This window comes from Lissotriton vulgaris, chromosome 9 (genome assembly GCF_964263255.1).
Source record: "Lissotriton vulgaris chromosome 9, aLisVul1.2, whole genome shotgun sequence".
In the NCBI taxonomy this organism is placed as follows: domain Eukaryota; kingdom Metazoa; phylum Chordata; class Amphibia; order Caudata; family Salamandridae; genus Lissotriton; species Lissotriton vulgaris.
In genome coordinates this window covers 144,940,111-144,964,408 of record NC_141697.1, presented here as the reverse complement: position 1 = coordinate 144,964,408, position 24,298 = coordinate 144,940,111, and the positions used below count along the sequence as shown (strand labels likewise).

General features: G+C 47.7%; 1 protein-coding gene across 4 annotated transcripts in view; it reads left to right on the top strand.

Annotated features, from left to right (window-relative positions):
• The window catches only part of MAPKBP1 (mitogen-activated protein kinase binding protein 1), a 921,590-nt gene that overhangs the window by 676,758 nt on the left and 220,534 nt on the right, over nucleotides 1–24,298 (top strand). For all 4 annotated transcript variants that reach the window (XM_086937231.1, XM_086937232.1, XM_086937229.1 and 1 more), the window contains 2 exons: nucleotides 15,357–15,468; nucleotides 17,036–17,099. In XM_086937231.1, coding sequence (XP_086793357.1) covers nucleotides 15,357–15,468; nucleotides 17,036–17,099 — 176 coding nt within the window. The remainder of the gene's footprint in view (nucleotides 1–15,356; nucleotides 15,469–17,035; nucleotides 17,100–24,298) is intronic.

The following is a 24,298-nucleotide window of genomic DNA, read 5'->3' as shown; positions in this document are numbered from 1 at the left end:
TTGATAAAGCGATACCAAAGTTGGCAAATAACCGCGAGGATTATAATGCACTTAAGAGTATATGGTAGGCGTTATCATGGAACAGCTATTAGGACTTGGTTACGCAAGCTGCAAACTGAGTCAGCTCATGCCAGAGCACCATCACACATAATTCCAAGCACTCTGCCTTCAGGATTGTTAAGGCCTGCCATAGGAGTGACTGATAGGAATACATGTGTCCATTTTAGGGTTAGATATAGGCATACTATATCTAAAGCAAAGGGTGATTACACCTCCTTGCCCCAGCTGTCGTGCAGCCAGTTGTGTCAGATTTAGATGGCCAGCCAGGGGTGGCATAATATATGCTGCAGCCCCTGGTAGGCCCTGGGTACACCTATGCCCTGGGTACAGGGACTGATAAGGTGGCCCAGTACCAATTGGTATATGCACCTAAGGTACACGTGTCAATTTAGTGAGAGAACAGCTAGGCTGTGGGTCTGATTAGCAGGCCCACAGCCAGGGAAGTCGTAAACCAGTGAAGCAAAAAGCAAAAATCTGGGGTGATCATAGGATTGCAGACCCTACTCTCCTACATCCGACATTGCCTGTTCTTTGCTTTAAGGAACTATCTAGAAAATCTCTCTCCATTGGATTTTATAATCTTGATATGGAGCTGCCTAGCATTTTGACAGTATTTAAGTAGTTTAATAGTCTGGACTGGAATTGCCAATAGTTGCAGAGCAGTAATTTCTAGCTGGGATGCCCAGTTTTGTATTTGCACTTCCTACCAACTATTAGAAACTAGATAAACGGTCACCCACGCACTGGTCACGAGCCGCCTGGACTACGGAAACACCCTATACGCCGGTACCACCGCAAAACTCCAGAAAAAACTCCAACGCATCCAGAACGCTTCAGCCAGGCTCATTCTAGACATCCCGCGTAAAGAACACATCTCCGGTCACCTGAAAAACCTCCACTGGCTCCCCGTAAATAAGAGGATTACTTTCCGCCTCCTAACCCACGCACACAAAGCACTTTACGAACTTGGACCCGAATGCCTCAACACTAGACTGTCCTTCTACACCCCCTCCCGTCAGCTACGATCCTCCAACCAAGCCCTTGCCACTGTACCCCGCATCAACAAAACCACCATGGGAGGTAGATCCTTCTCCTACCTGGCAGCTAAAACTTGGAACTCACTTCCCACTCACCTTCGCCTTACTCAGAACCACCTAGCATTCAGAAAGCAACTTAAAACTTGGATATTCGACAAGTAATTCCCCACCCTTCCTCAAGCGCCTTGAGACCCTATGGGTATGTAGCGCGCTATATAAATCTCTTGACTTGACTTGACTATCCTTCTTTGTTCTCCGTATTGAACCTGTTCCAGTAGGGACAGGCCAGATCTTTCCTGAACTGGAATGCAAGTGACCCGGTCAATCAACTTTGATTTGTACAAAGGGGCCAAACACACATGAGGGTTTCCAGGCTCTAGGTTCTTGCTGGGATCAGTCGAATAGCCAGGCTTTGAGTCCCTTTCTGAATTCCGGGTGAGAAGGGAAGATCATTCAAGGACTTGGAAGCGAGTTAGGAGAAGCTCCAATGTAGCTTCAGCGAATGCAGGTTATTTGAGAGGGAGGCAGAGCGCAGGTGCCTGGAGAATTGGTGGAAGTTCAGGCTGTGATTGATATATGCTGGTCCTTGGTTGTGGAAGGCCTTGTAGAATCTTGAATTGGCATCTGTTCTGGCTGGGGAGCCAGTGGAGGTTCCTGTGTTGGGGGGTGATTTGGGTCTGTTTGGGGAGGTTGAGGAAGAGTGTGGCTACTGAGTTCTGTATCCTCTGTAGTCTCTCCAGGAGTTTGTTGGTGATTTCTGCTTAGAGCGCATTGCGGTTGTCCAATCAGCATGTAACTAGGGCTTGAGTGACAGTTTTCCTGGTGCCTACAAGCCATCTGAAGATCTTTTGGAGCATGCAGGGTGTGGAAGCAGGTAAATCCGACTGCGTTGATCTGGCGTTTCATGGTGGGTTTGCTGTCCTGGATAATACCAAGGTTGTAGGCGTGGTCTGATGGTGTGGGTCCGAATTCAGGTGTCATTCCTCAGGGATGTGGTGTTCCCAAAAAATCAGCATTCCGTCTTGTCCATGCTGAGATTCAGGCAGTTGGTCTTCATCCAGGTGGCGACACCCGTCATGCAGTTGTGGAAGTTGGTCCAGGTGGTGGAGCGGGTCTTCAGAAAGTGAGAATGTGCCGGGTGTCGTCTGCTTAGGAAATGATGTAGATGTCATGGGTTCTGACTATGTTGGCCTGGGGGTGGGTGGGGATGGGGGGGGGGGGGGGGGGGGGGGGGAGTTTCCGCTACTACTCGAACAACCAGGTCTTGAGTTGCTTCCTGAAGGCGAGGTGGTCCTGGGTCAGGCGGAGGTGGGTGGGGAGGGAGTTCCATGTCTTGGCGGCGAGGTAGGAGAAGGACCGGCCCCCCTGTGGTGGCTCTGCGGATGCGGGGGACGGCGGCGAGGGCGTGGCTGGTCGAACTGAGCTGGCGTTTGGGAGCGTAGAAGTTGAGGCGGCTGTTGAGGTATCCTGGGCCTTGGCTGTGTAGGGCTTTGTGTGCGTGGGTGAGGAGACGGAAGGTGATTCTCTTGTTGACCGGGAGCCAATGCAGATTTCTCAGGTGTCCGGAGATGTGGCTGCGACGGGGGATGTCCAGGATGAGTCGTGCTGAGGCGTTCTGGATCCGCTGGAGTCTCTTCTGGAGTTTGGCATGTGGTTCCGGCGTAGAGGGTGTTGCCGTAGTCCAGACGGCTGGTGACGAGGGCCTGGGTGACCGTCTTCCTGGTCTCGGTGGAGATCCACCGGAAGATCTTACGTAGCATGCGCAGGATATTGAAGCATGACGAGGAGACTGCGTTGACTTGTCTGGTCATGGAGAGGGAGGAGTCCAGGATGAAGCCCAGGTTGCGTGCGTGGTCTGTTGGTTTGGGTGCGCTGCCTAGGGCGGGGGGCCACCAGGAGTCGTCCCAGGCGGAGGGTGAGGATCCCAGGATGAGGACTTCCGTCTTGTCCGAGTTCAGTTTCAGGCGGCGGTTCTGCATCCATTCGGCTACCTCTTTCATCCCTTCGTGAAGGTTGGCTCTGGCGGTGGCGGGGTCGTTGGTAAGGGAGAAGATCAGCTGGGTGTCGTCGGCGTAGGAGATGATGTTGAGGTTGTGCTGGCGTGCGATGTCTGCGAGGGGGCTCATGTAGATGTTGAAGAGGGTTGGACTGAGTGAGGAGCCTTGAGGGACGCCGCAGATGACTTCGGTGGCTTCAGATCTGAACGGGGGAGGCGGACTCTCTGTGTTCTTCCGGCGAGGAAGGAGATGATCCACTCCAGTGCCTTCTCCTGGACTCCGACGTTGCTGAGGCGATGTGCTAGGGTGCGATGGCAAACAGTGTCGAAGGCCGCAGAGAGGTCGAGGAGGATGAGGGCCGCTGTTTCTCCGTTGTCGAGCAGCGCTCTGATGTCATCTGTGACTGCGATCAGGGCGGTCTCGGTGCTGTGGTTGGCCCGGAAGCCAGACTGTGAGGGGTCGAGGGATCCGTTCGTCTCGAGGAAGGCGGCCAGCTGCTTGTTGACGGTCTTCTCAATGACTTTTGCAGGAAATGGGAACAGCGAGATGGGGCGGTAGTTCTTGAGGTCGGTGGGGTCAGCCGATGGCTTCTTGAGTAGAGCGCTGAGTTCGGCGTGCTTCCAGCTCTCCGGGAAGGTAGCGGTGTCGAAGGAGGTGTTGATGATGTCCCGCAGGTGGGGTGCGATGATAGCGTCGGCCTTGTTGAAGACGTGGTGGGGGCAGGGGTCGGTCGGAGATCCGGAGTGGATGGAGTTAATTGTGCGGATGGTGTCTTCGGTGTTGATCGGAGTCCAGGCGCGGAGGGTGGTGGTGGGGGGCGGTGGTTCGGTCGTGGTGCTAGTCGGTTGAGTGCTGAAGCTGTTGTGTATGTCCGCGTGTTAAATGGGTGATGCTGAGTGATGATCCTGGAGAGGCGTTGTAGATGGTGCTCTTTGGTTCTGAGGTGAAGGGTGGTAGTCTGATTCTGTGGGTTTGTCTTTTGAGGAAGGATGCAATCCATTTGAGGGCACATCCATGGAGCCCGATGTGGTGGAGTCTCTTGATGAGTATGTGGTGGGATAAGGTATCAAACGTTGCTGAGAGGTCGAGGAGGATCAGGGCCACAGTCTCACCCTGGAAGGTACAGATGTAGGGCAGCGAACAGGACATTCACATGCTTTGGTTGATGCAGAAACTGGATTGAGAGGTATCTAGCAGGTAATTTTTGTCCAGGTGTTCGGTGAGCTGGATGTCCTTCTCGAGGACTTTGGCAGGGAAGGGGAATAGTAAGATGGAGCAGTAGTGCTTTAGTTCTCTGGTGGTCGGCTAAAGATTTCTTGAAGAGGGATCTGACCTCTGTGTTTCCATCTGTGAAGGCGGCTGTGGTAATTGATGCGTTGAGAATGGAGGAGAGTTTGCAGCGAATTTCATTGCTCCTAAGGTTGAAGTGGTCGAGGCAGGAGTCCATGGTGGCTCTGAAGTGGATGGAGTTCATGATGGCCATCTTGTTTTATGTGGTGAGTTGTTCCTATGCAGTTAGTGGATGGTTGTGGAATGGCTTCCGTTGGTGTGAGGATGTTGTAGAGGTCAGTGGGTTGGGGTCCGAAGTTACTGTCAATGGTGGATATCCTGTTGTGAAAATAGTCTGCCAGGGTATCGCAGCGTTCCTGGAAACAGGAGATCATGTTCTCTGTGGCTGCTGGGCAAGAGAACCCTTTGACAGAGCTTAAGAGTTCCTTTCTTCGACACTTTCTGCCGGCACACCTCTTTTCTTGTCTTTAAGGTGTTGGTGGTATTTGCTGAGGGCTGAATTGAAGGTGGCTTTGTCTGTGGGATCTCTGCTGGTGCACCATCTTCTTTCTAGTTGCTTGCAGGTGTGTTTTCTTGTCCTGAGTTCCGGTGTATACCAACTGGCTTGTTTGGTGGTTCTACTAGTCTTGGCTGGCTTGATGAAGGTGACTCTGTTGGCGCAGTTGTTGATCAGGCAAAGAAGTTCTGGACGACCTGCTCCAGGTTTGTTGCGGGGATGGGCTGGGTGATGTTGAGGGCGTCCATCTATTGGGTCTCTGTCACTTTATACAAGCTGTGGTGGCAAGAGTTGGGGGGTCTGGTGGTTGTGCATAGGGATCCTGGGATGGTGAAGTGGATGATGATGTGGTCATTCCAAATGAGTTCAGTCGTATCACTGTACTTGACTGTCACTGAAGATAGGGTTAAGTGGGTGTCCTGCGCTGTGTGTGGAGTTGGTGATTAGTTGGGCGAAGCCAGACCGGCTTTGCCCTGCTGGGGGCTCGTCAGTTGGGTGTAGCTTAGATCCAGGGGCACAGTGAGCACGGGACCCACATCTGGATACTGTTTAAATTGGAGCTGGGCCAAAACCTATTTGCATACAGCTGTGTTCAAACTGAAATGGCATGGTGCACAAAAGAACGATGGGTTGAAACGCAGACCCGCGTAATTGCAGTGGCTAGACTTATTGCAGGCATTCCTCAACACCTTTTGTATGTTTGATGAACTTTCCAGAGTAGCAAGGGTGCTCCCAACCGTGGGTACCATTCTCACTATGCCACAGGTACTTAGCTACACCCGACTGACGAGTCCCCATCAAGGTGTGTTGCTTGCTTTCCAGTTTAGGGAGGTGCAACTCTTTCCTAAGGCCCAGTACCTATGCGATACTGGTTTGTTATTGTTTCAATGTGATGTGCGTGCAGGTAGTAGTATCAATCAGAAGAACAAATTACTGACCTTTGGTAAAGATCTTTCTGGTATATACCGTAACTCCATGCTCCTAACCGTTCCCATTTACCTTCTTTTCTGAGGAAAGGTCCTGCCTTTGTTAATAAGGAACCAGTCGAGTATTTCACTGCACATTCTATCAATCTGTCAGCCTTATCTCTGCCTCCAAGGTCGTGTGAAAAAGGATAGGGAACAGGCATCTTGTTCGGTGCAGTGACATATATCTGGTCAGTGTTAGACAAGTGCTCTATTCGATCCGCTCATTTCCAGTGCTAAATTTTGTCACTTACGATGGCTGCCACATGGTGGTGCTGTTTGTATAAGTTAGAGATGAGTTGAACAGCAGTAGTTTATTAATTCATTATTCATTAAAAACAACTAACGCCTGCTTCCCAACCTATTTCTAAAGGCTTTGGGGGCCTGCAATACCCTGAATTGTCATACTTTTTTTTAGCATAGTGCTGGTTAGTCGTTATGAAGGTACTGTCATGGGCAGCGCTGGCAGTGTCAATGAGTGGTGCAATTTGTGGAGCCCTCTTGACTAGAGCCTTGATTTATTTACAAACTAAGCCATAGGTGTCACACTGTGGGGCGCCCCCCTCTGGGAGGCTCGTGGCTATGTTCGTAGGGGAGCTCAAATGCCTTTGCAAATACTTGTAAATGGAGATGGTCTGGAAGTGCCCCTTTATTTATCGTTTTTCCAGGCTGTCGTCATTTAAATGACATATAAAACTGTAGCAAGTTATTCTTGGCGCCATGGAGTCCGGGTCAAAGACGTGACAAAGTGGGTAAAAAGAAAAGAACAACATCTTCTGCAAATATTTTGTTGATTTTTCACATTTAGCCAGCTGCATCTAAAATAAAGCGCATACCATAAACTAATAAAAATAAATGTAAATTAAACTAATCCTTGGGAACGCTTTCTTTCATGTTATAAAACCTCAATTCAGATCACTGCAGTTGTCTGTGAAACTAGTCACACACGACTGAATTCTGCTTGGTACAGTGTGGAATCCTGACGTGTATTTATAATGCTGCAAAGTCCTAGCTTGTATGTAACACAAAGCACTGTGAATATGCAAGTGAGTATTTAAAAATGGTATTATACACTGTATAAGCAAGGCTGGTGGAAATATGCGGCAAGAAGAATGAAATTAAATGGTAGGGTTGACTAATTATGCGGCGGAAAAAAGCCAACACATGCGGCTTACAACGCGACTTTCTGTGATAGTATTACTTAATTATTTTATCTATTCTACACAACACTGTGTGAACACATTTTTCACCCTATTAGTGCCAGATTAACACCCACATTCAGCAATAAGCAACAGAAGGCTGACTGTCAACCTTTTTAATGGGCCTTCCTCAATCATTTGTAAAGCGCAATACATACTCGAAAGGGTCTTAAGGCGCTGGGAGGGGGCGGGGGCTGCGGGCTCGGGTGGGGTACTGGGGAGGGAACCGCTATTGATCGAACAGCCAGGTCTTGAGTATCCTCCTGAAGGTCAGCAGGTCTTGGGTCTGTCATAGGCTCAGTGGGAGGGTGTTCTATGTCTTGGCGGCGAGGTGGGAGAAGGATCTCCCACCGGTGGTTGTTCTTCGGATGCGCGGGACGGTGGCGAGAGAGGTTGGTGGAGCGTAGCTGGCGGTTGGGGATGTAGAAGGAGAGCCGCCGTCTGAGGTATGTTGGGCCAGTCTTGTGGCGTGCCTTGTGTGCGTGGGTGAGGAGCTTGAAGGATATCCTCTTGTTGACGGGGAGCCAGTGCAGGTTTCTCAGGTGGGGGGGCTATGTGGCCGTGGTGTGGTACGTTGAGGGTCAGTCGTGCCGAGGCATTTTGGATGCGTTGTAGTTTGAGCTTGGTCGGGGCTCCCGCGTAGAGGGCGTTTCTGTAGTAGTCTGCTGCTGACGAGGGCCTGGGTGACTGTCTTTCTTGTATCTGTCGGGATCCATCTGTAGAACTTGCGGAGATGCAGAGGGTGTTGAAGCAGGCAGAGGAGACAGCATTGACTTGCTTGGTCATTGAGAGCGTTGAGTCGAGGATGATTCCCAGGTTGTGTGCATGGTCGGTGGGTGTCGGGGTTGCGCCCAGTGCCGTCGGCCACCAGGAGTCGTTCAAGACTGAAGGGTTGGAGCCGAGGATGAGGACCTCCGTCTTGTCAGAGTTCAGCTTCAGATGGCTGGTCTTCATCCAGTAGGGAGCGGCCTTCATTCCTTCGTGGTGAGGGAGAGGATCAGCTGAGTCGTCGGCATAGGAGATTATGCTGAGGTCGTGCTGTCTGGCTACATGTGCAAGCGGAGCCATGTAAATTGTAAACCGCGTCGATCTGAGGGAGGATCCCTGGGATACGCCGCAGATGATCTGAGGCTTTGGAACGGAATGGGGGAAGGCGGACGCTCTGGGTTCTGCCGGAGAGGAAGGAGGTGGTCCAATCCAGAGCCTTGTCTCTGATCCCTGCGGCGTGGAGGCGTTCGCGTAGTGTGCGGTGGCAGACAGTGTCGAAGGCGGCACAGAGGTCTAGGAGGATGAGTGCTGCGGTCTTGCCGTTGACCAGCAGGGTCCTGATGTCGTCGGTTTTCTCGATGACCTTGGCCGGGAAGGGGAGCAGAGAGATGGGCCGAAAGTTCTGGAGGTCTCTTGGGTCTGCCTTAGGTTTTTTGAGTAGGGTGTTGATCTCTGCGTGTTTCCAGATCTCTGGGAAAGTTGCGGTCTCGAGGGAGAGATTGATGACATTGTGCAGGTGGGGTGAGATGGAGCTGCTTTCTCTGTTAAAGTTGTGGTGCGGGAATGGGTCCGACGGAGAGCCGGAGTGGATCGAGTGCATGGTCTTGATTATCGATGCTCACACTAGCCCAGGCTAGCAGGGGGTCGTGGCCGATGGTGTACAGAGGGTCTGTTGTGTTGCTGTCTGTTGGGGCTGTCTGGGTGTTGAAGTTGTCGTGGATGTCTGCTATCTTGCGGTGGAAGAAGGTGGCGAGGGAGTCGCACAGTGCTTGCGACGGCGGCATGTCGGTATTGGAGCTGGGGTTGGAGAGTTCCATCACGATGTTGAATAGCTCCTTGCTATTGTGTGCATTGTTATCGATGCAGTCTTTGAAGGAGGTCCTCTTGGCCGCCCTGATGAGGTGATGGTGGTGTTTGCGGATGGCGTCCTTGTGTGCTGCGTGGCTGTCCGGAGTTTGTCCACTGTGCCATTTCTTCTCTAGTTTCCGGCAGGCTTGCTTGGAGGCTAGGATTTCTGGGGTGTACCAGCTGGCCCTCTTGCTGGTGTCTCTGTGGGGGGTTTTCTTCAGCGGGCGAGGGTGTTGGCAGCGTCGTTGGTGTTGGAGGGTTCGTGGGTGGGCTGAGAGCGAGGTTTGCGTGTAGTTGGTCTTCGGTGATTTTGCTCCAGCAGCGGCGGGGGATCTGTTGGGTGCGGTGGTGTGTGGTGGGTTTCTGGAAGGCGAAGTGGATGCAGCGGTGGCCAGTCCAGAGGAGTTCGGTGGTGTGGCTGATGGAGACGGCCGGGCCTGAGGATAATACTGGGTCGAGCGTGTGGCCGGCGGAGTGGGTGGGCGTTGTGACTGTTTGCTTCAGTCCGAGGTTGGCGAGGTTATCGATCAGGGTTGTGGAGTTGTTGTCGTTGTTCTCTAGGTGAAAGTTCAGGTCTCCGAGGAGGATGTAGTCGGGGGCGGTCAGGGCGTGCGTGCTGATCAAGTCGGCGATGGAGTCGCTGAACCGAGGGCAGGGTCGGTAGACCGCGTGGTTTCGTGTGGTGTTGCCTTTTTAGTAACATTTGATACGTTTGAGCTAGAAACACATTTTTGTTTACACATTTTTGTTTGCACATTCGTTTGTTAAAATCTGTAGAAAATGCAGCAGATGGTGGATCATGTGGATTTTAAATGGCCATCACTACCATTAGTTCAGCAGCTGCAGTGGCTCTAGGGTAGTGCACCCCAATTTTGTCTGTTCCTAGCAAAATAATGGATGGGAACCCTTTTTTCCTTGTCGGCATTAGGGCCCTGCTTACCCTTGCTAGCAGGGAACAGGTCTAAGTTAACAGGCGGCAAAATGTGGAATTATTCCCACTTTTTTTTCTGTCTTTTTTACACAAAGGGACAGACCAAACCACTTTGCACCTTATATCTAGGAGGGATGGGCCAGTGGATAGAGTGGGCAGAGTAGTAGGTATCATTTGTGCCACAGATGCAGTGGCACAGCGGCCCAGGTTTATTCGGCATCAAATAAACCCCAATTAGTATTGTTTTACTGTCTATTCTTGATTATGTTGGGGTGCAGTGCACCATTGTTGTGTCAGTGTTGCTTTGTTCCTCGGACCAATGGTCCTGGTGAAAGGGATAACGTAATCCAGGAAGACACCTTGGCTTAAGCCTCAGAGAGATGACAGAGCAGGAAAAGGTGCAAGATAGAGGACGATTCTCTCTTTTTTTTCAGTAGAAGACCACCACTTCACTAGGCAGTTGATCTTATTACTGAAGCAGGTGCAGTTGCACTCGGGCCAAGCAAGTGAGCAACCCACTGCATAACAATTATCATCATCATTAAACTTTATTGCGGATATTTCAGCCATAAAAGCACAAATAAGTTTGAACAATACATTTAAACATAATCAAATGCAGCATAAAAGATTGCAGTTTCATTACCTTATTGCCTCAAACTGTTTTGCACAGGGATGGAATAGAACTACAAGGGAATCAATTATGATAGTTAAAAATTAGTATAAAACATAATTTAAGTTAAGACCATAAAAACATTTTAAAATTAGCAAACAATATAAAAAGAAAAAAGACATCCCAATTCATTAAGGTAAAAATTATGTCAAAGGGAAAAATCACGAGTGGCTAGATAACTTCCTTTAGCTAAAACATAAGTTTAAGCCACATATCGAAAAGAAATTTTGAGCACACCACATCATGTACTAGTGCAGTATCAGATTTCAGGATCCTTAAAAAGTCCCGATAATTTCTAATGCCCATATTTCTGCACAGTTGAATGATCCATTTTGCCCTAGTCAACTTATACGCTGGGCAGAATAACATTACATGGGTCCCTGTTTCCTCCTCAACCATGCATCCTGGGCATAAGGACTTTTTACCCCCACCCCACTTATCAGTTACTGCATAGAGCGGGAGTGTCCCGTATCTAAATTGTGGATACAGTTTCCTGGCTAGGGGCGGCTGGATCTGATCTAAGACCAATTCGAATCGATAGAGCGACTTAAAATCATAAAACCCATATGTTAGACTAGTCGTTGGTACTCCCTGGATTAAGCTAGTGAGTTTGTAGGCTTTCACAGCCTTAGCTAGGTGACTTATGGAAATAGCTGGGCATGATTCCTCAGGGGTAGTCCATAGGTCCTCCCTACCCATAACTCGAAAGGAGTCCCTGACAAACGACAGCCAGGGTATGCGGCCTGCAGCCCCCAGTATTGACAGTACCGCTTTCAATTCATCCATGTAGTGTCTCAACTCTGGTGTACTCCACACCCGCCGCCAATATAACAGCAGTCTTGCCGAAGTTAAGTCCTCTATTGGGAGAATACCCAAATCCAATTTTAATGGGACCAGGGGCGAACTTACTGGTAAAGTTAAAATATTTCTAATAAACTTATTTTCCGTAAGTTGTAAGGCTTTGGGGGAACAATGTCCCCACAGCTCTGCCCCATATATGGCGGCTGACCTAGCTTGGACTTTATAGATCTCAAGCAACTGGCTTATAGTCTTTGCCGCACAAGACTAGTGGACTTTCATTAGGCCCCCTATAGCCTGGGTTAATTTCAAATTGGCCTTCCCAATTTGGGGGCCCCATCCCATCTTGTCGTTTAATGACAAACCCAGATAATCAAATAATTTAACTTGCTCTAATGGTCTATCATCCATCAGAGGATGTGGGTAGTTAGTGGTAGTGGCATTAAAGACCTGTTAGAAGGGGCAGTCCCAGAGGCCAGGTTGTCTACCCGACTCCTCCGTGACCCGCCTCTCCCACCAATAATACCGAGCCTTAACGAGAGATCCCCACAGGGGGAGACCCCGAGTATTGAATCGTACACACGAGGACCACACCACACTTATGAACAGACACCACACCGTGGGTTTCCGATATCAATTTCTTTATAATCAGGTAAAAGAATTAGTACTCTTACGTACACACGATCAAGGGATCGCCAAAGTCTCAAGGTTTCAGGGAAGGGGTAGCGGGACAGTCTCTTGGCCAGTACGTAGCTTCCCCTGCGCACAGCTCTCAATCCTCGTGCCGGGGGGTTACGGAAGATGGTAGTCTCACTGGAGGTCTTACTCACTTGAGGATGATTCAATTCGTGTTGGTAGTGTCGATAGTCCAGCCGGACTAGAGTACTCCTCGAGCTGCGACGAAGTCAGCAGGGCTCGATCCGGAGGATAGTTCGCGGGGAGCCGCGACCACGTCAGCAGGGCTCAGAATGTTCAGTGCAGATCTTCAGGGTTCAAGCTTGAGCCGCGACGAGGTCAGCAGGGATCCGATGTTCCAGTTCCGAGAATGATCCGCGACAGCAGGGCTCGAAGAGTTACGAAGTTCAGTTCAGCCGCGATCAGATCAGCAGGGCTTTCTTGTCCAGGATACAACTGCCGCTCGTTCAGGGGCGGGCCTTGATATAGTCCAGGGGCTCTCTGATGTCCGGAACCTCGTAGGCGGAGGTCCAGCGGTTGGTCCTTTGATCCCTTTAAGGATGCGTCCGGGAATTCCCAGACGCCCAGCAGGTCTGGAGCCAGCACTCTGGGAGGCCAGAGGTGCAATCGAAACTGGCCCCCAGGGGAAGACCAGAGGTGTGATAGAAACCAGTCTCTCAGGGGAGGCCGGAGGTGCCATCGAAACTCCCTGTCTTCTCTCTCTAGGGTAGCCCTCACCCTCCCAACGGGGGCTGCCACGTCTGGAGCCTAAGCTTCGCTGGGGCTGGGGTCATGCTAAGCCCATGGAGTCAAGGACCTCGGGAAGGGAAAATGGCTGCCGGTAGGCCTATGGGGCCTTGCGGCGTTTGGGGGGGCATGGGCAGGGTAGCCAGGGTCCTCTAAGTACGGAGCTGGGCTAACGGGGGACCTGAGGAACGGGGGGAACCACGCCACAAGGCCAGGTCCAACAAGACCATCTATTTTGTTTTATTAATATTGACTACCAATTTTCGCTTCTTACAGAACTGGGCAAACTCATTCAACACCCTCTGCATCCCCATTGGTTACTTAGAGAGGAGCAGGGTGTCGTCCGCCAACATTAACGCGGGGAATTTTGATGATGAGATTCTTGGGGCGTCCAGGTCCTTAACAGCAAGCAGATCATCTATTAGACCATTTAAAAATAAAGAAAAGAGGGTCGGGGCTAGTACACAGCCTTGCCTCACCCCCTTTCCAACGGTGAAGGGCGCTGTTAATAGACTGTTCTTACTGTATCTTACCCTGGCATATGTCTTTTAATGAAGGCGTTTAAGTTGCTGACAAAGATATGGTGGAGCTCCCATGCCCAGCTGGATGTTCCACATCTGGTCACGATCCACCATATCGAACGCCGACTTCAGATCCACAAATGTAAGGTAAAAAACTCCCCCCTTCCAAGACTACATGCTTCCAGTAAATTAGCTGGAGTCTAAACAATTGATCTGTAGTCGAAATTTTAGATCTAAAACCTGCTTATAGTGGGGTTAGTATGTCTCGTTCTTCGATCCACTCCTGTAATCTGCCCAGTAATATCCTTCCATAGATTTTCTGTGTGACATCAATAAGACTGATTGGTCTGTAATTCACAGGCTTAATCGGTGACCCTTTTTTAAAGATGGGGACAATCTCTCCGCCCCTACCCATGTCGGCGGTGCTGGAAGGCCATAAAGTATCTCGTGAAAAAGCAGTAATAAATATGGTGCCCATATTGTCTGTTAGTTTTTGAACAAATCCCCTGGGATCCGGTCCAAACCGGGGGCCTTATTCGGCTGCAGCTTTGCTAGTGCAGATAATACCTCGCCAATTGTAAATGGAGGTATTTCCTGTATCAATTCCAAATTAAAACAATATTGGGATGCATTGCTATCATTCATGGGGGAGGACGCACCAGAATACAATTCTTTAAAATATAGGTACCAGGATTGTTCTTCAATATTGGGTTCAATAGTCGTCCTTCTCTCTGTACTTCCGGTGTGAACCAGATTCCAGAAAGATCAGCTATCCTTAGAATCTAAGGCCTGCCATCTGTCTTCCTCCCAGTCTAATTTAGCTTGTTTAGTTATTCTTCTAAAATCAGCCCTTGCTTCCCTAATGCAATCCTTATTATTCCCCTTGAGTCCAAACAGCAGAGCTTTTCTAGCTGCCCTGCAATCCCTACCATACCAGGTTTTTTGTCAATGCCAGGTTTCTGTTTTTGTGTGCTGCTATTTGAAAAAAACCTCACCTAAAATCTGAACCATTTCCAGATGTATTTCCCCAAATTTAGTAGTGGGGCCTAAATTCAGTCTATTCTCGATTAAGCCGCTTACCTTCTCCAGCAGTGGGATAATGCTTTTATAAAACGTAGCCAAAATTTCCGGCGACTGATTAACTTTTTCCCACCTAATACGTCTGCCCCCTTGGGCAACTTCTTACTTTGCACAGACTCTCCATGGGTACCCACTCCCGAGAGCTGGAAGTCCAGATTCATAATAAGTGGGTTGTGGTCGCTTTCAGGGCGTAGATTAAATCTGAAGCCAAACACATTGTGCCAGACCTCCAAACTGATACAAAAGGGGATGATGGACGGAGTGTTTGAGCAAATCAAGCACTCACTCCTAGTCAGCTGATCTGGGTTTAATCCATCATCATTCTTTAGCTCACTCAGCCACCCCAGTTCAGACATGGCCATATGCATATCAGTCTGACCCTGTGCCTCATGGGAACAGTCCAGCGCAAACTGCTAAGCCATGTCTTCCCTGGACCAGAAACAAGCCTTCTGGGACCGGTTTCGGATTCATAATCCTAATCAGCCAGGCTATCTTGAATCCAGTGGCCAAGTGAGCAAGGGACTCATGTCTGAGCATACCCTGCCAATTTAGGGCGAACAAAGCGATACAAAATTGTACTCTTGAAATGGCAATCCCACCCCCTGCATTCTGCACAGATATTTCTGCTCCCCCAAGCACTGCCATAAAGTTTTGGAGGAGGGGTGACTTGAAAATATTTTGCTGGGGGGGTGGGGGAGGGGTGGTGTTTGAAGACATCTGAATTAAGCATTGGGTTGGACCAACCCATGGCAATATTTAGCATTGTAAGACCTGTCGCAGTTTCCATATCCAGGGTGGCGCCTGTGTGGATTCAAGAGTACAGGAATCCATAGGTAGAGTAACACTGAAGGTAAGTAACTTGTTCATTTGGTTGCAAATTGTGCTCACCTCCATGAAGTCTAATGGAAGTCAGCTTTCACATTGAACTGCTAGTCATTGAAATGCAATTGACTGCTAATGTAATGTCTGTCGTATTGGCTAAATGTAGATTTTATGCTCTCATTTCACGAGAGCAGTGCTGTACCTTAAGGCTGGTTTCCATCTGCTTTTCCAGGTTCAGGCTGACCCCTCTGGCCTATATCTTGCCACCAGCTGCTCAGACAAAAACCTCTCCGTCTTTGACTTCTACTCTGGCGAGTGTGTGGCCACAATGTTTGGTCACTCTGGTAAGTCCCAACCAATCCTTGTGATGACTCATTTCAGGTTTGTGTGTCACATCTTTAAGTGCTCAACGTTCTATTTGTTGGCAGAGCACCTAGACCTATGAGGCCCAGTCTTTATAGTGATGTGTGTAATGTACAAGAAATCTTCCAGTGGAGCAGCCCCTTTGACCCTTGCTCAGACACTCCCTAGTACCCAATGCTACTGGTCAAAGTCCTTTACAACAAGGGGTGGTGAGGGACAGAGTCTCTGAATTAAGCAGAAAGCTCTCACCCAGTCAAGAGATCAGGGCTAGATCCAACACCGTTTTTTAGCTCACTGCACCATCCCAGTTTCAGAACCTGGCTGTATGCAAATTAGTCTGTTCCTGTCCCAGTGCATGATGGGAACAGGGCAAACCAAACTACAAAAGCCAATTCTTACACTGGGAAGGAAACAAGCTCCTGGGGACCGGTTTCTGGCATTACAGCCGTCTTCGGCCCGGTTTGCTTGAATCCTGATGGTGCAATGAGCAAGGGTCTCACATCTGAGAATACCCTTCCACGCTTAGGGTGGACAAAATTATTTACAACAAGGGGTGGTGAGGGACAGAGTCTCTGAATTAAGCAGAAAGCTCTCACCCAGTCAAGAGATCAGGGCTAGATCCAACACCGTTTTTTAGCTCACTGCACCATCCCAGTGCAACTGGTCAAAGTCCGGCAGCAGCATATTCATTTTGGCATGCGTAATCCATTGAAGCTAGACCACGTTGGTTTGTAATGCTTTTTGGGAACTTGGGCCCTCCGTACTTAAGAATAGGTTTGTAATGGCCATGCTACTTCTACTGTACGCACAACACCCCAGGGGGGCACAAAGTACCCATCAGTACAGTTAGATTGGATTCCCTGTCTATATAAATTCTCCAGTGCTAATGTCATTAGCTGATTTTGTGTATTTATCAATGTATTTTCTGCATTGTAAAGAATTATGACGACCCATTGAAATGACTTGTTCAGTGACCGTATGCTTCTACTTACTCCGAAGGGATACTATTAACTATTAGTACTGGATTTATATTAACTTCCTCCATTTATAAGGGAGAAGGTTAAGCAATACCCCCACCCCCTGGCCCTCTTCATTGCCTTTAACTGTCTTCAGCAGCTGAACCTTGATAGCACCATTCCATAAAGTTTTCTTACTATGCACTGAAACGGATCCTGTGAATTGGTCCTGGTCGGTTTAACTTCAGTTAGCTATATCTGTGTTTTCCCAAGTGCCAGAAAGGTTTGACTCTCCGAACTACCCTGAGTGCCCTGTAAAAGTAACAATGTTTAATCTTTAACTACACCCAACACTATAAGCACGCTTCCGTTGGAAAAATAAATATACAGCGTCCAATAACTAGGACGTTTAGCTGATGCAAACGTAAATTCGTCATGTTTTTTTCTTTTGTTGGTCAGTCTTTTTTTTTTCATTTTTTTGTAGGTATGAATCATGCCTATTTATTCTGCTCTACTACCCTGAGGGCAATTTTAATTTGTGAAATTGTTTTGCTCGAACTCTAAACTGTTTTTTTGTTTCTTTAATCTTTAGAGATTGTAACAGGAATGAAATTCACAAATGACTGCAAGCACATGATCTCGGTTTCTGGAGATAGGTGAGGAAGCTGCAGAAGTCCTCTTTGATGGTTTTGTCTGTCCCAAGGTCCCCCATTTGCAGTGTTAAACAGAATGTACATGTTGAATGCAGGGAAGATGGTTTGCATGCTGACAAACTGGATTGGGAAAGGGTAAAGATAATCCATGTAAAATATTTAAATCATGCACAGTTGATGGACAGAATGCAGAACAATGTCATACATTCACCCCAGTACAGAGATCCTGGCCTAAATCCATTGTTTTTTTGCACTCCACACCTCCCCAGTTCAGACATGGCCATATGCAAAGCAGCCTTGACCCTGTGCCTCATGGGAACAGTCCAGCCCGAACTGCCAAGCCAGGTCTTCCCTGGACCGGAATCAAGCATCCTAGGACCGGTTTCTGGCTATCAGCTGTCCTCAGCCAGGATAGCTTGACTCCAGTGGTGTGGAGAGTTTTAAATCATATCACTTAATTTCTTATGAGTTACTGAGTTACTGTAATGATGTGCATCATCCTAGCATACATTCCTTGGGTGCATCACCTTCTAGAGCCATCACTGTACACCTGCACAATTCCTGCAGTAACAGCAGTTTGGGTCTTCTGGGTGTCATGTTCCAGTGTCTGACCACCACGAAAGCTCATTGGTGATCTTTGCCTCTGAGTTTCTGGACAGTCTAATCTCAGCTTTGGGGGCTAGGGATCCTTGCTAAGTCAGCCCTGTGCAAAAACACTGCTTCTCTTCCATCACGTGATCTTCTCAAGACGTGGCAGGGAACAAGTTCAGGCAGCAGTTCTGAGGACCAGTGAGAAATGAGGACAACACAGGACGACTCCCTCACCTATGGGACTGATCCTATTTTATAGTTGAAACCGATTAAAACTTTGCCAAGTATATGTTCCATCTAAGGATGGGTACACGTCCGTCTACGTTTTTCTCTGTGAGTGCAAACTAATAGATGATTTAGGCAGTACATCAGTGTACGTTTACAGACTAGGGTTTGTGTTTATCATCTAAGGAATCCGTTTATATAGGTATGAATATGAGATGTACATATCTGCCCTGCATTTAAACATCAAGAAATGCAGATAATTTAATTATGTACCCACTTTAAGCTTGTTTCAAGTTTGTTGGGGATGACCTATGAGGTTATTTGAAATTTGATACATATAAAAAACACGAGCAAGCTAACCATGTTTTTGTAATGCTCTGAAGTGGTCTGATTGCATGAGCACTTTATGACAACACCGCAGTGGGGATACAATATGTCCTAAGTAGGAACACAAATTGAGTGTTGCTAGATACTTCTGAACCCAATTAATCATTTATCAGGTGTCTACAGTCTCTGCCCCATTCGACTTGACTCATAATGCTGACACAGCATGTTCATGAAGAGGCCAGTGTGGAGGGACAGTGGACGGGGGTTCAGGAAATTCAGACTACAGCCCTGCTCTAGTGGGTTGACCCAGGAGCCCACTTCAAATGAATCGGCCAGCCCTAGCCAGTTTTACATAGTGAAGAAACTGACCCGCTCACACTTTCTAATGTTTTAGCCTTTTCAAATGACATGCAGAGAAGAAATTGACCTGCCCACACATTGTGATTTAGCATTTTTTAATAAAATACAATTCCTCTCTGTATGCATCTCCCATCAGTAGGCAGCAGCTTTCCACCCATCCTGCTTTAGAAAACAGTCAACACAAATTATTTAATTCTTGTGGTGTAGACTTGGCTGCAAATCTTAACTCCCATTGGTCTTGGAGAAGTCATCCCACACTTTGGACATCCAGGATACAAAGTGGGACGTTCCTAGGCCCATCTCAATAAGGCTTGGAACAGATTTTTCAATTCTATATTCCCATGACATCACATAGTAAATTCTTCTCCACATTAGGCTGTCGCTTCAAGTCATTTTGGAAGGTGTTGGAGCTGGTCTAGAAGATAACTTTGCATTAATAATGTTAATGTTAATCTTAAATCTATTACATTTAAAAGACATGTTAAAATGTTTCACTTATGAAGGTGCCACTGAGTTTAAAACCCTCTAAGATGGGCTTGTCAAACATAAGTTTTCCTCACATTGTACTTGGTAATCAATCTCTTCTGTGGAGAAAAGGAGATGGGACAATCCAGCCCTGTTTCATTTATAGACTTCCATGCCTTTTTTCCTGTCATCAGGCTGGGAATTCAGTGTGAATGGGTTTATCTGAACATTTTTACACTGCTTAAAAAAACAAAGTCTTGGGTCTTTGTCTAATGTCAGTAGGTTTTGTTTCTGATAGATACATCTGCCAGTGGATTCCTCACCTTGTGAATATCCCCCTGCGTCAGCAACGTTCGGAAAATTCTTTTGTAGCACGCCGGCGTGGACGACGTCATAGGAGCACGGCATCACGCGCGACTCCGACTGACGTCACCGACTCCTTATGAGGCCTACGTCGGCGTGATGACATCAGTTCCCTTTTTTCTGCGTCGTCTACGCTAACGGTTTCTTGGGATCTTCTGTTGTGCGGATAGTAACTTTGTTACTATTGTGAACTTTTGTTCTGTATCTGTTTGGAGTGCTGTCTTCCGTCGAAGATGTCATCAAAGAAGACAGGATTTAAGCCATGCGATTCGTGTACCAGGATGATGTCCATTACTGATCCTCATGGTGACTGTTTGTGGTGTCTGGGCTCGGATCACGACGTCAAGGGTTGTCGTTCCTGTTCAAAGTTGAACCCAAAGGCTCTTCAAGAACGAGAGGCGAAACTCCTTCTTGCCAAAATTAAGGGTAAGGATACCAAGAGGACTTCGAGGTCAAGATCAAGACGCTCTGTCAAAGTCGAAGACGCGGTCCAGGTCTCCCTCTCCAGCTCGTAAGCCTGAAGGTGAGGCCTCACCTTTACAGTCTCGGGAGCCAACACCGAATCCGTCTCCGGAGCCGTACCAGTCTTCGGTGCATGATGAAGAGGAAGTTGAGGCTCCTCAGGTTTCTACGACTCCGGTACACCAACCCGAGGAACTAGAGGAACAGGAGGAGTCTAATCCGGTACAGCCTCCTCAGGGGCAGCCAGTGGGTTTGTACCCTCAGTTTCCTGGTCCAGGTCAGGACCCTCCGCGTTTTCTAAACGCCATGTATGGCGTATATGCGAGAGCAATGTACCCCTCTGGTGCACCGGCTGGTCCCATGGGTCCATTGTCCTATAATCTGGGCGTGCCTCAAGCTTATGCTCCGGCTCCTTTCTTTCCGTTTATGCCGACGCCGATTCCACCATGGCATAGCTCGGTGCCACTGAGGTCATCGACTCCGTACACGGCGTCGCCGGCTCCGGAGCGACCTCTGGATCAAAATCGAGGTTCGACGCCGGTTCCAGCTTCTCATTCAAATGTGGCTCCAGCTCCTCATTTGACGCCGGCCCGACTCCGTCTGAGTCGTTACCGGATCCGGCGACGTCAATTCGGATGGAGTGGTCGAGGCGTAGAGCACAGCGCCTTATGGAGGAAAGAAATTATGAGGAACCTGAGGCTGAAGAAGGCGAACTTCAGGATCAGGATGATTACTTTGAAGAGTTGCAGGATGTAAGTGGTCTGGAACTGTCACCGGAATGGGAGTTGCCCGCTGTATCTGATACTCCTTCTAAGGATGCGGCTCCTTACCATGTGGTAATTTAGAAAGCTGCAGAACTCTTAAATTTGACTTTACCATTTGTGGAGTACAAGTCTAACATCCTTACTGAGGTTCTCCATTCTCCGTCCTCTGTGATTGAGCCAACTCTTCCATTTACTGAGGCTCTAACTGAACCTATATTGGTAGTCTGGAATAGGCCTCTTACTGCTCCTGCGGTGTCAAAATCAGTTGCAAGACTCTACAGGGTGGCACCTGGACATCCTGAATTCTTGTCCACTCAATCTTTACCAGAGGTTTGGTTGTTCAGGCTGCTTGCTCAGAGATCCTTTAAAGTAATGGGTAACCCATAAGGTGCTGGACCTGGGTATCAATCGGTATTAAACGGTGGTCCAAGACCTCTATAGTTAGGCAAACTGAATCAATCAGTAATCAATTCTTAGTTATGTAAATTTTGAGCATATACACATTAATCAGCTCCGTCCAATATATGCATATATTCATAAAAACATATAAAGGCAACAGCATCAACTTCAGATACAAGAACAATATTTTAATCTATTGTCTCAGGGTCAAACAAAAATATATATTTCAGTTTATAATTCAATACGATATATTGGTTGCCCCGAACAGAGCGTGCAGCATAGCAAAAGGGTGCAATAAGATGTGTGAAGTGATTAGAAAGAAAAAAAAATTCAAAGTGACATAAAATGCAAATTGGTTTGTATAGAGCAGTAGCGGATCCACATTCAACCGTTCTGCGTAACCTGGCCACTCAATTAGTACAAAGAACTCTCTCATAGGTAATTGAAGACAAATTATACGTCATCAATATCTGCACATAATTATAGAGCGAAAGGTGGTCCAGGTTTTTTATATAGAGCGTCGACGTTTCGACTCTTCTTGCGGTTATTTGAGCCTGGGCCATGCGAGTCTTCATCAGGACATTAGAACCGGGGCAATCGAGAAGGATGACCCCAGGAAATTCATGATTTCCCTTCTCAGGGAAACTTTTCCCGAGTTGAAGGACTGGGACAGAGGTACAAAGGGCTCACCGATTTCCTCTGTTTCTCAAAAAACTAGCACAGGCCTCACAACAACACCCTCGGACTATGCTGGTGTTCCTCGGCAACTCTCTTCTCCGAGATGCCCTATTTGATCTGGCAAGACCTAACAGTAAAAAGTCGTTTGAAGGTTTCACCTTCTTCACCAGGCCAGATCTCGCGCACGCCACAGTCAAGAGAAGGTGGAAATTAAGGCAGTTCTTTGATCCCCTACAGAAGTTGGGGGCTACTGTGTACCTGCAGAATCCAGCCAGACTGAAGGTCATCTTTAATGGGACCACCCGTAGCTTTATCTCCGAGATACAAGCTAGGGAATATCTTGATGAAATTCCAGCTCAGGAAAATGGATAATGGATAATACTATTGTGTTCTAATAGGGGATTAAGGCAAATGAATTAGAATTTTTCTATTTTATTCTCCTCCTTTTTTCCCTTCCTTTATCCCTTTTTAGGTGCAAGGGTCTTTGTCTCGGCTTAAGATATTCTGAAAGAGATATGTTAATCTTTGTTTTCAAATTTTTTCCATGCCTTGTTCTTAACTTATCCCATTCTCTTAACTTTAGTAGAAATAGTATTAGGCTGCTAAAGCCATCAAACTAGAATTGGTGAATATGATTTATAGGACTATAGATTACTAGAACGGGTACAGCCTGGCATTTGTTTTGTCTTTAATTATTCTTTTTGTAAAATTTTCTATTCATGTAGGGAGGGCTCAGAGGGGGCACGGGGGGGGGGGGGCTTCCGGACGGACGCTACACCCCTGGCGACGCAGCCAGGTGACCTCCAAGGTTGGTGGGGGGTGGAGGGGTGGGTCTTTGGGTGGGGGGGGAGAATGGGAGAACGGGACTGACGGACAGGCTGTCAAAATCTATGTAAAAAAAGAATAGGGAAACGCACGCAGGGTTTAGAGGAAATTTGAAGGAAGGGGTAACAGCTTTGGCACTCACATCGACAGTATGGCCAGGATAAAATAATATCTTTAAATATATGTGGTCTGAACGATCTTAAAAAGAGACAAACAGTGGCAATTGGCCTACAAAATTGGAGAGCAAATATTGTATGCATGCAAGAGACTCATATCGAAGGAGCACAGAGCCATATTTTGAATATACTAGGGTATACATTGGTGTGTGCTACCTCACAAGGGGCTAAGACACGGGGGGTCGCCATCTTGGCTAAAGTGAGTGGGTATGTTTTTAGTAAATCCAAAACTGACAAATTTGGCTGCTGGGCTATCACCGAATGCAACTATCAAACAGGCCAAAAAATGACAATCTGTGCTATTTATAGGAGTAACTTAGACGATCCTGGGGTCATTGACGAGGTCTCTAACGAACTTTCACACTGGTCTCTTCCGCTCCTGGTTTGTGGGGATCTCAACATAAATCTCTCGTCCGATTGGTCTCTGAAGGACAACTGGGTTTATAAAAAGCGAAAACCAAAGGTATTTCGCGCTATCAAGAATCTATGTTTAGCACATAGGCTTGTGGACAGCTGGCAGACTTCCAATACTAATAGTGATTTAGGCTACACTTATTACTCCAATCCACACCGTACACACGCTAGATTAGACTATATGTTTATATCAAACTCACTTAGTCAGGACTGTCAAACTGTGAAATTGCCCCATGTATTATCAGATCATAATCCCCTTTTTTGTACGTTAACTACTAGATTGGACATTTGAAAAAGCCCTATTGAATGACTCCCAATGTTGTCTCCATATGAAAGATTGGATCCCCAAATTTCTAGTAGAGAATATTAACAGCACCTCAATAGAAATTGTATGGGCCGCTTTAAAAGCCGGGAATCGGGGCGAGACCATGTTGTTCTCACTCAGATCAAACAAGCAGGAGAAGGAGGAGATACGGAGGTTACAGGATGAGCTCACAATAGCAGAAGTAGGTCTTGTTAGAGCCACCAGCGATGGTCATCCAACTGGGGATATCTCGTGCAGCTTAGTCAAAGTAGCAGTTGCTAAAGCAGCAATTACTGATATCTTTACAGACAAAGCAATTCGGAAAGCCACTGCACGAAAAGAACTAGTATATGAAGTTAATGAACAAGTGGGTCGTCAACTGGCGGTGCGAATGCGACAACAAACTAATGTTAATTTAATTAGGGAGATTAAAGATCCAGTGGCAGGACAACTAAAAGACCCGGAATTAATCAGGGAAGCCTTTTGTCGGTTTTATACAGAACTATACTCTGAAGATGGCAGTGGGGACATAGCCGCAATGGAAAGGTACCTAAAGAACTGTGAAAGTGGCAGCCTTGAGGAAAACTTGCAGCAGGCTCTAGAGGAAACTCCTAGTATGGAGGAGATGCAAACGGCTGTCAAGAGTCTCCCGAAAGGGAAGGCAACAGACTTGATAGTATCCCCTCAGAGTTCTATAGCACATTTTTAGATCAAATCAAGCATTTACTGATTGACTTGATTATTCATATCTTCTCTGGGGGTCAACCACCTAGTTTCTGGTCCAGGGCTAAAATTGTGATCTTTGCCAAAAAAGGGAAGCCCCCTTAACTCTTGGGGTCGTACCGCCCC